A 16,926-nucleotide genomic window follows, 5' to 3' on the forward strand; every position below is an offset into this window, starting at 1 on the left:
AGGGACAACATTCTAGAGGAGACTTACTGTTTCAGCAGGTATGACTCTCAAACCACAAACATAACTGTGCAAAAAAAAATATCCATTTACTTTCTAAAACTCACCTTAATTTCTGACTCCGGACTTCCCATTACGCCTGCTTGGAGGAAATTTTAACTTCTGCTTCTTTTGGAAACTTCCTCCATGCTCAAAATGTGCCATTTTCCCAGGATTTTGCACATCACAACCAGTGGACACCAAGAGGAGCCAGGTTTGAGCCAGCTCAGGAGGCTGCCGGTTGAAGTGAAAGGACCCCAACAGAAGGAGACTGTGGGTGCACCCTAGAGGGCAGGCACTGCAGGGGACAGTAAGAGGTCATTTGGAAGGTATCCTACTAGAGAACAGTGCAGACTAGAGTGCCCTGACTAGGAGATATTTAAATCATCTGCACATACAACTTGGGAGAGAAAGAGAGTCTACATTTGACAGACTAGGAACAGCAAAGCTAAGTAAATAGGCCTTTGCTCTTTGCTCTCAGCCCTCCTCCTTCGCCTTGGGGGTGGGGAGAGGAGGTCATGGTATTGGGAGTTGGAGTTTAGAAGAAGACAGCAGTAGAAGCTGCCTGCACTTCCTAATCCTGGTACCCAAACAAAGGCAGGAGTCAGACTTCAGCTGAGAGAAGAGAAGTCTTATTGTAAGCAGGACATTAGAGTTACACTTATGCTTACCTAAAGATGAGACTGTAGACATGGTTTGAAAATGACCAGAAATGCTATGGGATTTCTTGGAGAGGTTGCCAAGTTGTAGAAAGGATACACCGACCAGGATATGGATGAAGACAGTGGTTTCCCGATGGTGTCCCACTGAATTCACACTCATTGTCTCTTTCCACGTCCTTTGTCCCTCCAGGCTGGCGGCACTCTGATACTTCCACGTTGTCCTTCCTCCACAGTCACAGCCAGTGTTGGAAGCCGTTCTGCACTGGGTTCTTTTGCCTCCCCAGATATTTCCTGAAAGCTGCATCTGACTCCTGCCCCAGGACTTCCCTCCCTGCCGAAAGCCTTTTTCTTCCTCTACTTTTTTCAAACTTGGTTTGCTCCTGCAAACATGTTCTCCTTTATGCATCCTCCATAAGGAGTGTAAGTTCTTCTATGGGCTTAGTTTTAGTTTTAGAAAGAAAAGCCAGAAAGGATAGGGGCTATTTTTACTTTCTACACCTGAAGTAGTAGAGCACAGAGAGCTATTGGCTTGAATATGGAAAAGAATAAGAGGAAAAATTAGGTGAGAGAAAATACAAATTATATGTCAAAATATTACTCAGCTCCGCTTTGATTTCTGGTGGAATTTAGTAATCCTTGATCTGACTGAATTTTCTACTGGATGCAGAAGACATATGTACTTAAGCTACTCTCAGTATATGTTATTTTATACCTTGGTGCACTTGCTTCTTCCCCTCTGCTATATGTGAGCTGAGAAGCAGCACAGTGTGGTGATTGAGATCACCAGGGTTCAAATCCCAGCTAAGCCATGATGTCACTATGGGACCAGGTACAACTTACTTCACCACTCTGTGTCTCAATTTCTCCATATGCAAAATGGGAATGATGGTCATAGCATCTACCTCATGGGGAAATTATGAGGATAGAATTAATGTTTATAAAGTGCTTATGAGAAAATAAGAGACATAGAAATGCAAAAGAGGTGCTTGCTGATGATAATTTGCTTGTTCTCTTACATTCTAGAATCTCCATGGGGTGATAAATTTGCTACATGCATAGCATTCCTTAGCCAGATAGTCTTTCCTGAGACCACCCCCAGACGGAGTCATTCTCTCAAGAGTTCCCTGTATTACATCTTCAGAGCACTTACTATCTCTACAATTCAATAAATAACCTCATAATAATTTCACATCTGTCTTCCCTGCTCAGTTATTAGCTCTATAACTAAGTTGACTCCTGAGATCCCTTATAATTCATGCAACTGTCTGGGGCTTTCTGATTCAGAGTCAGCCTGGTATTATATCAGATCTGCTGTAAGTTTGGGGGTTATAGGATATATTCTAGCAGGTTTTGTTCAAGCATTTTTTAAAAAAATTTTTTACTTTCATTTTTTTAATCAAAGTATAGTTGATTTACAATATCGTGTTAGTTTCAAGTGTTAGATTCAGTTATACATAAATATGTATTTTTTCTGATTCTTTTCCATTATAGGTTATTATAAGATATTGAATATAGCTCCCTGTGCTATACAGTAAATCCTTGCTGTTTATCTATTTTATATATAGTGGTGTGTAACTGTTAATCTCATACTCCTAATGTATCCCTCCCCTGCCTCTTTCCCCTTTGGTAACCATAAGTTTGTTTTCTATGTCTGTGAGTCTTTTCCTGTTTTGTAAACATGTTCATTTGTATTATTTTTTAGATTCCACATATAAGTGATATACAAAAATTTTACTTTGCAGGGGAAGGATAAAATGGCATCAACCCATTAGCTGCTTTTAGAGCTATAACCAATAAAAACATCTGGACTTAGTTTTTGGCTTTAAGAGAGAAATTTAAAAATTTAAATTGCTACCTCTTCATATTTATTCCACATATTTTAAGACTTTAAAAAGAAAAAAGTATAGGTTCCTTAAAAGCCTTGTGGCATGCTCCAAAATTGTTAGTTTCCATTTTAACTTAGACTAATGGGTTGGTTGGCCGAGGACTGCTTGCGGGAGAGGGACTTAATGATTACAGAGAACACTGATATGTGTAGACTTCATGTTTTGAAAATCACTATGAAGGAATTATTATAAATAATAATATTCATAGAACACCATGTGGAAAAGCACACCATAGTTATGACTTCATAGCCAAAGCAACCTAGAAGAGTTAGATCCAGCAGATAAACCAATAATGTAGACACTCAGAGATGGGGTTCCCTTCTCTCCCTCCATGAAGCAGCCCTCCCAACCCCACCCGGCCTCAGTCTCAGTACATCTGATTCAAACATTCTCCTTTACTCTCTCCCAAGAGTAATTAGACCTGCGTGCTGTGGGCATTCCAGCACATGATGGCTGTAGTTTGAAATATCCAATTTTTTCCTTTCCTTTTCATCCAAATCCTGTCCATCATCCCCAAAATAGCTCATATTGTTCATTCCTCTGAAAATCTGTAAAATATGTTGGTACTTCATTATAATTGCTCTTTCAGTGTCGCTGAACTGATTCATCTGTTTCACGTCTTAACTGGAGGAACAACTGGGTATAAGATAAAGGAGAAAAAAGACTATATATTGCACTTTATATTATGTTGCCGAGAGATGCAGTTAGTAGATGTACAACTAATAAACGATCCAGAACCCTGGAATACTTAATTAAATCAAGTTACATATTTGTGTGGTGCCCTAGCAAATGTCTAGCGTGGGCATTTAGGCTTCCATAAATATTAGCACTTCACTTGTAATCTGAGATGTTGAATTTAGTTTTAAAATAGACCAACAAGCCACACAAACTACTTCCCAGGTATGTTTTGAGTTCAACATTCTTTTTTACAACTTCTATATTTACCACTATACCACGGAATAGAGAGGACACTTAAAATGATGACCCTACGGTAAAATTCCATAATTTTTTTTAAGAAAGAAAAGGTAAAAAGTCTTTGACCTACTGAGTTTATTTAATCCAATTTCCATCCCACCTTTTGCTGTGTCTCCCGATCCTGGAAACAGAACACTGCTGAATAAACACTGCAAAGCTGAACTTAGTAGGTTCACCATGGATTTACACTAACCGTGGATTTACTCTAATTGGTGTCATTTAGATCATTAAAGCTAATCCCTTTTTTTATGGCTTTATGGCAGTTCACACCATTTTTATTTTCCTCAAATGACTAACTCTACACTACTAACGCTACACTATCACCTTCAGCTGTTTTTCTTACACTCTATCTAATCAAGAACTCCTTTGATTTCCCTTTTCTTTAAATTGTCCTTTTCCTTTATTCAGTCTCTAATTTTTTCATCCTGACTCAGGAGTGCTCTTTCTTCTGAAGGTTACTCCCTTCCTCTCTGCCCTGAAGCCTGTCTCCTCCTGGGCTTCCAGGATGCACTCCACGAATAGCTCCCACTTTCTTGTATCTTCAATGCTGCCTTTTTCATAAGCCCTGCAAGCATGGTCAGATTTCCCAGGCCCTAGGAAATCCTTCTCTTAACCCTTCTAGCTACCCTACAAGTTATCTTGCATTTCTAGCCTTTCATTTACTATCTCATTTCTCAAAAGTGCAGTCAATATATGTTATCTCAATTTATCCACTTTTTTGTTTGGATGTACTGCATCCCACCAGTCCTCATACTGAAGGCCACAAATTCCAGGCCTAAGGGGTAAGCTTGTGCTTAGATTCTAGGACAAAACTGCTCACAAGGAAGCAACTATCACCCCTTAGATTCAGTTTTGAATCTCTGTAGCAAGTGCTCCCACCTGGAACTAGATTCTGCCTATGTCACTGCTACTAGAACTTACTGAAGCTAACCACCTACCAGCTACATTTTCTGCCTACCGCTAACCCCCATCGCACTCCTTTTTTCTCCCTTCACATTTGGACAGATAGATGTTGGAACATTAACTTTACTGTTGATGAAGCTGATTGGTAAATGTTTCTTTACATGTTTGGCTGAATAGTTTTATTAAATTGAACTTTCTCCTATAACAGCAGCCCAGAATGTGCCCTCTCTGCACTTGATTTGCAGTCTGGCTTACAAGAAGAAGAGTCGGGGGCTAAGCCTTCTTCCAAATCAACAAAAGGTTAAGTCACTCATCTATTGGGACAAGTGGAAGTTCGGAGATTAGCTGAAAACATTCCTACCATAATTTTCCATTCCTGGAGAGTAGATTGGACATTCTCTTCCCTTTATGGAAATATGAGCCATGGGGAATAAATGTTCTACACTATCCATCCTCTGCCTCCTGGCTAGGGCTTCTCCTAACTCCTGCACCAGAAAGCCTATCTAGTCTTAGCCACCGTGCCAACCCTGCTGCTGCCGGAATACACTCACTCCTTAACCTTACACACTGGTTTCTGGCTCAAAAATCAACCATAAGATCTTAACTACTCAATCCAGTGACACCTTCCCGGTCTTAATCTTCTCTCACTTCTCAGCTCTAAAATTCCGATCACTTCCCATTTGACTGTGGAAAAAGAGGCAAAGATCATGGGGTCATACACTACAGTTTTGTACATTGTTTCTTATACGATTACCATTGTTTCCAATCAGAAGAGAGTTCTCTTAACAACCAGGTCCCTCTACTCTAGGCTTTTGTAAAATCAACATTCATGTTAAAATGACTTCCTACTGATGTACTAGAGGAATAGGAAATCAGAGGTTAGGTTTGAGTCCAAATTCTGACACATACTAGTTATATGACTTTAAGTTTCAACTGCTTCAGTAATTTCAATGATAAATTGAGAATTCTGTGAACTAATTAATACTAATTGTATTAATAGTAGTTAATATGTATGGAATATTTAATTCTAATCACTAAGGACTTTATCTGCATTATCTTATTTAATCTACAACTCCATGAAGTAAATCATATGATTATTCCCATTCTACAGATTTTAAAATGGAGACTTAATGAATGTAAGAAACTTGCCCCAAATCACACCACCAATGAGTGATAGTTTGGAATGAATCTAGTGAAACAGGTATTAGAACTCAAGTTTATATAACTCTAAAGTTAAAGCTCTTAACTGTGTTTTTCTTCTTTCCCTACACTTACTGTATGCAAAGACCTCCTATGGTGTATTGTACAGAAAATGAAGTCATTAGATAGTCAGCATTGTCATCATCATCATCATGATTGTCATCATTACTATTACACAAAGGATTACATTCTAACTTGGCTAGTGGTCTTTGTGTAGTCGTTTCTCAATTTAGTTTATTATCATGTATTTGCTAAAAAGGGGTCTACTCTCTCTTTTTCTCTGAAAACCTTATAGTGTTATTCATGTACTAGAAGAAAACGTGGGCATGTTCCTTTACGAGTTAGGTACAGGGAAAACTTTCCTGTGACACAAAATACAGACGCAATAAAGAAAAACATTGATAAATTTAACTACATAAAAATAAAACAACTTTGCATGGCAAAAGAAGTACTATAAACAAAGTAAAAAGACAAATGACAAACTAGAATAAATATATGCTACTTGTATCACAAACAAAAGATTATTCTGGCATCAAGATAGGTGTATTGACCAATGAAATAGAATACAGAGCCCCAAAATAAACCACCCCATATATGGTCAAATGATTTTTGACACGGGTGCCAAGACCATCCAATGGGGAGAGGACAGTCTTTTCAACAAATAGTGCTAGAAAACTGGATGTCCACATGGAAAGGAATGAAGTTGGACTCTTACCTTTTGTCATACACAAAATTAACACAAAATGGATTAAAGACCTAAATGTAAGAACCCAAACAATAAAACTCTTAGAAAAAAACATAGAGGAAAATTTTCATGACATTGGACTTGGCAGGAATTTTTTGGATATGATACCAAAAGCCCAGTCAAAAAGAAAAAATAAATAAACTGGATTTCATCAAAATTAAAATTTTCTGCACATCAAAGGACGCAATCAACAGAGTGAAGAGGAAATCCATGGAGTGGGGAAAATATTTGTAAATAAAATATTTGATAAAGGATTAATAACTATATCAAGAACTTCTACAGCTCAACAACAACAAAAATAAAAACAACCGAATTTAAAAATGGACAAAGGACTTGAGTAGACATTTCTCCAAAGAAGATATACAAATGGCCAATAAGCACATGAAATGATTCTCTACATCACTAAGGAAACATGGGCTCAAAATCAAAGTGAGGTATCACTTTATATCCATAAGGATGGTTATTATAAAAATAAAATAAGTGTTGGGGAAGATGTTGAGAAATTGGAATGCTTGTACATTGCTAGTATGCTAACATAATCTCTCAGGTTTGGGGAGTGAGTTCAACATGAGTGATCAACATGATATGGCTACCATAAAAGCCTTTGTAAACTTAGGTTGCATTAACAGAAAACTGAGTCCCAAGTATGGAATGAAATAAGACTCTTCTACAGGTGGTTGATCAGACTAATACCTTAAGTGTTGTTTTCTGTTCTGCATCTTTCATAGGACAATACCAAGGCAGAACACATCCAGAGGGATGTGACTAGGATGGTGGAGGGATACGAACTAAAGTCACGTGAGTTGTTATAAACTGGGAATATTTAGCTCAGAGAAAACAGTTCTTGGGCTGGACATGGGCTATGTATTTCCGGCGCTTTGAAACAGAGTTCATAGTCACTTTAAAAATATATATAATTAAAATGTTTCACAATCTACTTTTCCTCTTAATTCATTCAACAAATTTATACTCTCAGTAATATGCATATTAATAAACTCTTTTTTCTAATTATTTTTAATAAGGTATATTTGGCTTTTTTTTTTTAACATCTTTATCGGAGTATAATTGCTTTACAATGGTGTGTTAGTTTCTGCTTTATAACAAAGTGAATCAGTTATACATATATGTATGTTCCCATATCTCTTCCCTCTTGCGTCTCCCTCCCTCCCACCCTCCCTATCCCACCCCTCTAGGTGGTCACACAGCACAGAGCTGATCTCCCTGTGCTATGCGGCTGCTTCCCACTAGACCTACCAGAGAATGGACTTGAGGATATGGGGAGGGGGAAGGGTAAGCTGTGACAAAGTGAGAGAGTGGCATGGACATATATACACTACCAAACGTAAAATAGATGGCTTTTCATTTTTTTATTCACTCCACTCCAGGGCCCACCATATTAAATAGTGCTGCAATTTTTATTCAGATTCAAAGAATGCTTACAATTTCAAGAACTTGGTATTCTTTGAACTTATTTGCCTAAATTTTGATGCATTAGCAATTACAATAGTTAATATCACAGAATACACGTTTTCCCTTTGGTATATGGGATGGTAAACTATGTTACAATGGTCATTTATTTATCAGCTACTCAGTGCTTTTTCTCAAATGGCCCTGGTTAAAGCAGCCATAATTATACTAAACTATATCTGAAATTAAAGCATTTGGGAAACATCCTAACGAAAGCTCAAAACTCCCTTTCTACCTGAAAATTAACACTCTCCAAGGCCTAATAAACACGGTTAAGGATACTTCTGATGCCAAAACTCTGAAAAGCACTTAAAATCCCTGTGCCATCAGCTAATGGAATATTGCCCCTCTAGGGGAATAAAGTAAAGAATATTTGAAAATGATTAAAAGGCAGGCATTTTTAGTGGTGTAAAGAATAATATAATAATAGACATAGGAAGTTGGTTTCCTGAAAATGATTTTGCTACAGATGTAATAAGGAAAGATATAAAGTGTGTCTTTGGGAAAAATTATATTAGAATTATAGTTAAACTCCACAATTATGCAAAAGCCACATAGAAACAATAAAAACAAAGTGAAATTGCCCCAAATTATCCTGAATAGGCATTACATTTATGAATATACAATATTCAATAGACTATTACAATATTCTATTCAGAGAAATGTTATAGTTTCCATTTTTAATAAAGATTTTCTTTCTATTTCCATACAGTCCTCCCTGTTTAGTTGTATTTTCATGAAGCTTTCACAGCTTTCTTCTTTAAAAGATGGAACATTTTACATAATTTTTCAATATATAAAACTCTTTTAAAAGCATGGTTCAAACTGTTTATAATTGAAGAACACAAGAGCATATTGCTTGTGGCTTGTTAAACATGTTTACTTTCATTAGAGTTACATAAAAGTTTCATTTCATTTTCTAAAAAAACATTTAAAGAAAAGTTTTGGTCTTTATAAATATTCACATATTTTGGTTTAAAATCATAAAGGTAAATTTTGGAAGTAATTTTCATGTTCTTTTTTAAATAATAAATGAATTGTCTGTTATTTGGTATCATCCTATGTCAATCAAATGATCCCATGCCAGACTATCCATAATTAAGCCCAATATATAAAAGCTTAAAGTTATTTTAACCTATTTTAAACAAGGAACTCTACATAAGTTCTCTAAATTGTAAGCCAATATTTATTTTGATTCAGAAATCATGGTATATATTTCTTAGTACTTCTAAGCTACAGCATTGCAGAGAAACTGAGCCTTTTTTTTTTTTTTTTTTGAAACTGAGGCATTTTAAATGTAGTTCAGCTTTATAGTAGCTGTAACTGTTGAACTTGGTTCTGAGGCTGTGTTATTGTTGATTCCTGAATGTAGGAGAGAGAACTTGAAGCAAATTTGTGAAAATACATGCCTACAGAAGACCTAGAATTTTGTTTTGGCTGGTGGAAAGGGTTTATTGTTAAATCAAACAGAAAAAAAAAATGGAAAAAAAGGCAGTGTTTACTGTTTAGTCCTGAAATGGATTTTGTGTCTTTGGAAAGTTTTTCTTTTTTCTTTTTTTCCCAGAAGAGGCATTTCATGCTCAGTTTTTACTCAAAGAAGATAACTCAAGAAATAGTATTAATAATAAGATTAGAGGTAGGAGAGACTGACGACAGGGATGTTGGGAAATATTGACAAGAAGAGCAATGGTTATCTTATTCACTAATTCATTCAACATACACCAGAGCACCTATTATGTATGCCAGGTATCTGCTTGCTGATGGCAATGCAAAAGGGAATAAAATAGAAGCTTTCAGAGTCTGATGAGTGAAAACAATCACGAGAAAATAATTGCTTTGCAGCCCACCTCAAATGTCACCTCTTCTTTTAAACTCTTCCACCCTCGTCTGGAATTAACTGCACCTTATTTTGTGTTTCCACAGGGTTTGGTTTATGCTTCTATTACAGGATGTTTTATGTTGTATTTGAACCTATTATATACATGTCTCTCTTGCCAACTAAATTAATCTCCTGAATGGAAAGAACCATGACATATTTATTTTTGCAATTACCTAACAAAGAAGGTAGAGCGTGAAATTTATTTCTTTGCCATCATCAGCTCACTGTGTTGGGCTTTAATGCATACCAGTCAGCTTCTTTTTTAGACTGTTACAAAATGAAAGTGGATATTCAAATTTTGTTCCTATTGCTGGGCCCTACTTCCATAAGTGTAGGACATTTTGCAGAATTTTAACTTATTTATATATCAGTTTGAAGTTTTGAGGACTAGCAACACTAATGTTTACAAGTGTTTGGAGGCCAAGAGCAAGAAGTCTTAATAACTTTAGCCTAGGTTAAAACCATTTTCACAACACTAATAATTTTTTTATAACTGTTACCAATTATATATTTTTGATGCTGTTAATGTAAAACATCACAAAGATATTATGAAATACCCTTAGCAATACTTTTAAAGTGACTGTAAATTTTCTGAAACCATGATGACAGATGCTATGATTTTGATTTTTTACAATGTTCTGTCTTCTAGATCCACATTTCTTTGTAATATTCTGAGTTAATTACTCTTGATCTGCAACAGACTGTTATTCTAGGGTTTTGAGTTGTAGGTGGAATAGTGAATGATTAAAAGGGAGAATTGCTAATTTAAAAAAATGGAAAAGATGGGAAAGGATGGTTTGAAAGAACCAGGATGGTTATACGAGGCCATAGGATCTGGGGATGTGCACACATGATTTTTTCCTGTCCCTGTCTTTGTCATTTAGTTGGAATGAGAGCAACCAAAATGTTTTCCTTAAATATCACCCTTTTTGTCTGGTTGCGTGAGTCTTTTAATAAGCCTGTCTAAAAATCACAGGACCTCAGCACAGTTGAAAAAATTTTAAATTAAAAAATTGTTAAATTCAAAATCAAGATTTATTTAATAAATTTATAGTATGTAGCAACATGGTAGTTCCTAAGAATAGTAATATGAAAAAAGTTTAATACAAAATAGTGACTGATTTATTATACTTGAAGGCTCATAGTGTACTTGTACTGCTGTACTAAATAAATGGAATTAAGTTTGTGTCTTTTGGCTTGCGTTTTTAACTTAAAGCAAATAAAAATATAATTACACTAAATGGGATAGTAATTAGATTTCAAAGGTGCTAAGTTTCTTGCTTTTTTTTTTTTTTTTTTTCCTGTTGCTGCTGCTGCTGGAAGCAGAATTGATCTGGAATGAGGAACCGGAGTAGAGTAAGTCATATCTTGAAAATAGAGATTTCAATGTGTAATTATTTTTGCAAGGTGAGTTGGTTTGGGATTCCCAGAAGCAGACTCCGAGCAAGTGATTTATTAGTGAAGTCCTCCCAGGAGAAATTGGTGAGGGAAGCAAGACTGGAAAGAAAAAAAAAGCCAAGCAAGGCTGTAATAGCAGGTACAGTCCTTCTGAGGGTAGCAGGATTCCCACAGACAGTGTTGGTGAGAGCTAGTGGAGGTAAAAGCATAGCTCAGCTGGGAGAGGGGTCCTCAAAAAGGATAAAAAAGAGATCTGAGAGGGTCTGGGCAGAGCACTGACTGTGTCAGTGTTTCTGAGAAAGTTTATCTCTGGGATGCAGTTCAAAATAAAGATGGAGTCTCTTACATAAGGCAGTTATAAATGAAGAGATTGTTTTCAATGTTCGAGATCTAAATTTAGGCAAGTGAATTAAACTTTGGAGTTACACCAAAAATGCGAATTGGAGTCTGAAGATGATACAACTGGGGCTCTGCAGAGACTGAGAAAAGGAAAGCTCTGAAGAGGAAGTGGTATTTTTTGCTGGAAAGAAATGGAAGAAAAATGAGAGAATTAGACTAATTATTAGGAAACTGTGCCTGAGTAAATTACATTGACAGATTAATTGAGATTGAAAGGCTTAGAAGATGAATAATCTAAATTAGTGAAAGATTAGAAAAAGAATGGACTCTTCTGAGAATTGAGTGCTTTATACAAATTTGTATGAACCACAAATTAAAATAATATCAACATTATCTAACTTCCCAGCCAAGTCAATATTACATCCGAGGGACGGAGGTGTCCTCAAAACGGTCTCCCTCTAAGGAATGACAGACACTTGACAATGGCTGTACACAGTCTCTGTGGGAAAGGTGGATGAGGAGAAAACTGTGTAATATTTTCAGCCAAGTATATGTGCTGACATCTGGCTGGCTAACTGGGCATGAATTAGTTAACACTAGTCATTGAAGACAAAACAACTCATTTTTGCATGATTGTTATATTTTTCCCATATCACATACATAAAGAAGCACTGTGGAATCAAGGAGAAATAGTCTTGAAAGCACCTTGAGGAAGCTTCTCCAATACAAGCACGGGGATAACAAATTTCTATTCTATGTAAAATAATGTCATGGGGAGTAATAAGTAATACATAATAGATAAGGTGGACGATATGTCTTGACTTAAACGTTTTGGACAAAAAAGAAATTTGAAGGTCTATCCTAGACTGGCAGTGTGTTATCATTGCCTCTAAATTACCTTGTGCTATGTGGCTGAGCAACACTGGCAAATATCTGTAATTTAAGGGTTTTATTCTAATTCTGACATGATTGTTACGCCAGAGAGCTTTTTGAGTAAGAAGCCTTTTAAAACTATTTATCATGTGAACTCTGGTTTTGCTTTTGGAATACATCATCTCATTAATTAAAAGATTGAAGTTTCATTATTTCATGTCTGTCTTCACTGGGTTACGTAAACAGCAACTCTGTCATTACTAAATCATATGCTATTTTAATTTTTCTAAAAATGTAGACCTCATAGCCATAATTGAGATAGAACATTACAGAAGAGAAAAAGCAATTTGGACCATCCCATTCTTAGATATGTATTGAATAAATCTATTCTGTTATTGGTATCTGTTTCAATTTATTTTTCCTGGTTTTGCTCATAGTTCAGTAACATTCAGGAGAAAGTGCTATATGGTAGCTAATGTGATATAGAAGACCCATTACTTATACTGCCAAATTTATCAGGAAAGTAAAAGAACAAAAACCAAACCCTTCCCTTAGAAATACATTATAAATTCAAGTAAACAAATATAGCATAGGTTATTTATGACAGGCACACAACTTTTAGCTACTGATCATTAGCTTTACTAATCATTAGCTTAGCTAATGAAAAATAAAATATTGAAAATATGAGCAACTAGTAAATCAAATAGTTTTTAGTTGAAAAACCGTAAGTTCTTTAGTCTACTGACTCTCCCCACCAAAAAATAGTCCTAAATTTCCACAGTGTTGATATAGGCCTTAATGATTTGTATGGATGAACAAGGGATTCCATGTTCAATGCAAGATGATACAGGAACTTCGAGTATTAATTGTAATCACCTATGTGAACTTTACAAGGTTCCAAAGCAATTTTTATAAGCAGAATTTCACTTTCCTTAGCCCAAATGTTTTACTAATACTGACTTTCATGTACTGATGTCATAAAGAGTGAAGTAAGTCAAAGAGAAAAACAAATACCATATGCTAACACATATATACGGAGTCTAAAAAAAAAAAAAAAAAAGGTTCTGATGAACCTAGGGGCAGGACAGGAATAAAGACACAGTTGTGGAGAATGGACTTGAGGACATGGGGAGGGGGAAGGGTAAGCTGGGACGAAGTGAGAGAGTAGCATTGACATATATACACTACCAAATGTAAAATAGATAGCCGGAGGGAAGCAGCCACATAGCACAGGGAGATCAGGTGCTTTGTGACCACGTAGAGGGGTGGGATAGGGAGGGTGGGAGGGAGACGCAAGAGGGAGGGGATATGGGGATATATGTATACGTATAGCTGGTTCATTTTGTTATACAGCAGAAACTAATACGACGTTGTAAAGCAATTATACTCCAATAAAGATGTTTAAAAAATAACAAATTTTTAAAGCAGTTGTAGGTTTATAACAAAATTGAGAGAAAGTCACAGAGGTTTCCCATATACTCCCTGGTCCCACACATGCACAGCCTTCCCATTCATTAACGTTACTCACCATAATGGTACATCTTTTTAAACCAAGGATGAACCTACACTGACACATCATAATCACCCAAAGTCCACAGTTTACCTTAGGATTCACCCTTGGTACTGTACATTCTATGCATTTGGACAAATGTATAATGACACATATCCATCATTACAGCATCATACAAAATATTTTCACTGCCCTAAAAAAATCCCCTGTGCTCCACCTATTCATCTCTCCTCCAACCCCCCACCCTCAGCAGCCCTGGCAACCACTGATATTTTTACTGCTTCCATAGTTTTTCTTTTTCCAGAATGTCATATAGTTAGACTTATGTAACTTTTTCAGATTGGCTCCTCTCACTTAGTAATATACATTGAAGTTTCCTCGTATCTTTTCATAGCTTAAAAACATTTCTTTTTTAAGCACTAAATAATATTCCATTGTCTGGATATACCACAGTTTATTTATCCATTCACCTACCAAAGGTCATCTTGGTTGCTTCCAAGTTTTGACAATTATGAAAAAAGCTGCTATAATCATCTGTGTTTTTGTGTGGACATCAGTTTTCTACTCCTTTGGATAAATACCAAGGAGTGTGACTGCAGGACCATATGTTAAGGGTATGTTTAGTTTTGTAAGAAACTACCAAACTATCTTCTAAAATGGTTGTACCATTTTGCATTTCTGTTTTCTTGGATAAATTATGAAATTTATTTATATTTCACCTTTTAAAAGCCAGAACATAACAAATGTCACTTTCTGGAAAGTCTTCTTATTAGAAATACATGAAGTGCACTTAATACAAGGAACTCAGGTTCTTGGTATCACCAGTGAGACCACCATCATCAGGTCCCACAAATGAAGGTTTTGTCAAATTTCCCTCTAAACTTAGACTGAGACGAACTTCTTCCACATGGTTGTACCATTTTGCATTTCTGTTTGGGGTTTCTGTTGCTCCACATTCTCATCAGCATTTGGTGTTGTCAGTGTTACAGATTTTGGCCATTCTAACAGGTGTGTAGTGGTATCTCATTGTTTTAATTCTCATTTCCTTGATGACATATCATGTGGAGCATATTTTCATATGCTTATTTGCCATCTGTGTATCTTCTTTGGTGAGGTGTCTATTAGGCCTTTGGCCCATTTTTTAATATGGTTATTTGTTTTCTTATTGTTGAGTTTTAAGAGTTTATTTTATATTTTGAATAACAGTTCTTTATCAGGTTTGCCTTTTGCAAATATTTTCTTTCAGTCTATAGCTTGTCTTATCATTCTCTTCACACTGTCTATTACAGAGCAGGCATTTTTAATTTTAATGAAGTCTAGCTTATCAATTATTTCTTTCATGGGTTGTGCCTTCAGTGTTGTATCTAAAAAAGACATCACCATACTGATGGTTAGCTAGGCTTTCTCCTATGTTATCTTCTAGCAGTTTTATAATTTTGCATTTTGCATTTATGTCTGTGATCTACTAACTCTAACCCTAATCCTAATCCTAAAAAATAGAAGAAAGGAAGAAAATAACCTAGTTCTGAGTCATGGGCCAACGCTGATTGTGTTACAGCATAAGTCACTTGAAGTGTTAGCCATAATAAGCCATGCAAATTCCTAATAGGACTACTAATATTAAGCAAACAAGATTATCAGGTTTTATGTCAGCTATACTCTTACTGAATCTTATGCACATAGAAAGGTGAGGAGAAAATGGACCTAAGATACCTTTTTGATGTTATTGCTTTGAACTCATTAAATCCTAAAAGTGAATATTTAAAAACCATATCTTCAATAATTAATGTTTTGTTTCTGCTTCTAAAAATTTAACGCAATGGAGCCACAAGAAGGAGCGCTTTTATTCTAAAAGGCACAAGTTTGTTGCTGTGGACATAGTATATGACTTTCAATGAGAAAAAAAATGTTAGTCTACATTGGTTAACATTAAGAGCTGGTATGTTTGCCTTACATGATGTTATAAACTCAATTTAGCTATAGAATAGTAAGAAAGAACATACAGACAGAAAAGTGAACAAAAAATTGTATACATTGTAACACTCTAAAAATATGTTATCCAACAGCAAAGAAAAATGATTGTTACCTTCTGGATAAAAGAGAAAATCTAAGTAAATATCTGAAGCCTTGAACACATAACAACCTTATTATAAATGTCAACATTTATGGACTGCTTTGAAGCCAGGGGTAAAAAGCAGGTAGTTTGAAACAGACAACCATTTAAAATATCTTAAAAATTTAAACCACTGTAAATTCAAATGCTTCTTTTCTTCTAAATTTTTGCTTCATGTGCTAGTGAAGGCAACATGTTTATAAACAGGCATTCATGAGTACAATATATCTTATACACTCAAAATATTCATACAGAGTCTTTCACTATTCTTCTGTGAGTCTTCCTATTGTCTCTCTATTGTTATCAATTATCGGGTTGGAAGGCATTTCAGCAAACAGATGACTGATTCAAAGAAAAGAAAACATATCTGTCATTAAGAGAGCCCTCTGATAGTGGATGTCATTTGTTAAGACCCAAAGGATATTCTCACCTTTCTATCCCATAATTTTTGTGGCATAGTCTGTGCTCAGCATTACCCTATACTACATTACCCTTGGCCATGTTAATCTTCCGTTCCAATGCATTTTCTCAGTTCAGCTGCAGTTTTTTGCAGCTGTTGAATGTTCCATTGCCATTGTCTTCTATCTGACTGAAGCTTGTTCACCTGACAGTGCAAACGCTTAAGAATTGCACCATATCTCTTATGTTGTACCTATTAAAAGAAGAGCACATGTCAATGGGCCTTGAGAAGGAAAAATAGTAAACAGCCATAAAGGATATTTTGACTACTCTAAAGAGGAAAGCACTTGATTAAAAATTACTCACTGTAAATAATAATGATAATAAAAATAAACAGTAATTATAAGTATTCAACACATTACATGCTAGATACTGTGATGAGAGCTTTTTACATGTAATTAAATTCTCATAACACCTTATGATGTAAATATTATTATCCCCACTTTTGTATAAACTGAAGATCAAAGAGTTTAAGTAATGC

The 16,926-nt window shown here is 35.6% G+C and overlaps 1 protein-coding gene across 15 annotated transcripts in view; it reads right to left on the minus strand.

The window, feature by feature from the left end:
- Positions 1-15,696: 15,696 nt before the first annotated feature.
- CCDC122 (coiled-coil domain containing 122) overlaps positions 15,697-16,926 on the minus strand; it is a 33,965-nt gene continuing 32,735 nt past the window's right edge. For 9 of the 15 annotated variants that reach the window (XM_027116203.1, XM_027116205.1, XM_027116211.1 and 6 more), the window contains one exon: positions 15,697-16,638. In XM_027116203.1, coding sequence (XP_026972004.1) covers positions 16,489-16,638 — 150 coding nt within the window. In that variant the 3' untranslated portion in view covers positions 15,697-16,488. The remainder of the gene's footprint in view (positions 16,639-16,926) is intronic. The other 6 variants (XM_027116208.1, XM_027116209.1, XM_027116207.1 and 3 more) reach the window with 2 other exon arrangements.

Source organism: Aethalodelphis obliquidens, unplaced genomic scaffold, assembly GCF_003676395.1.
Source record: "Aethalodelphis obliquidens isolate GAN/ISIS:26980383/991018 unplaced genomic scaffold, ASM367639v1 scaffold16, whole genome shotgun sequence".
In the NCBI taxonomy this organism is placed as follows: domain Eukaryota; kingdom Metazoa; phylum Chordata; class Mammalia; order Artiodactyla; family Delphinidae; genus Aethalodelphis; species Aethalodelphis obliquidens.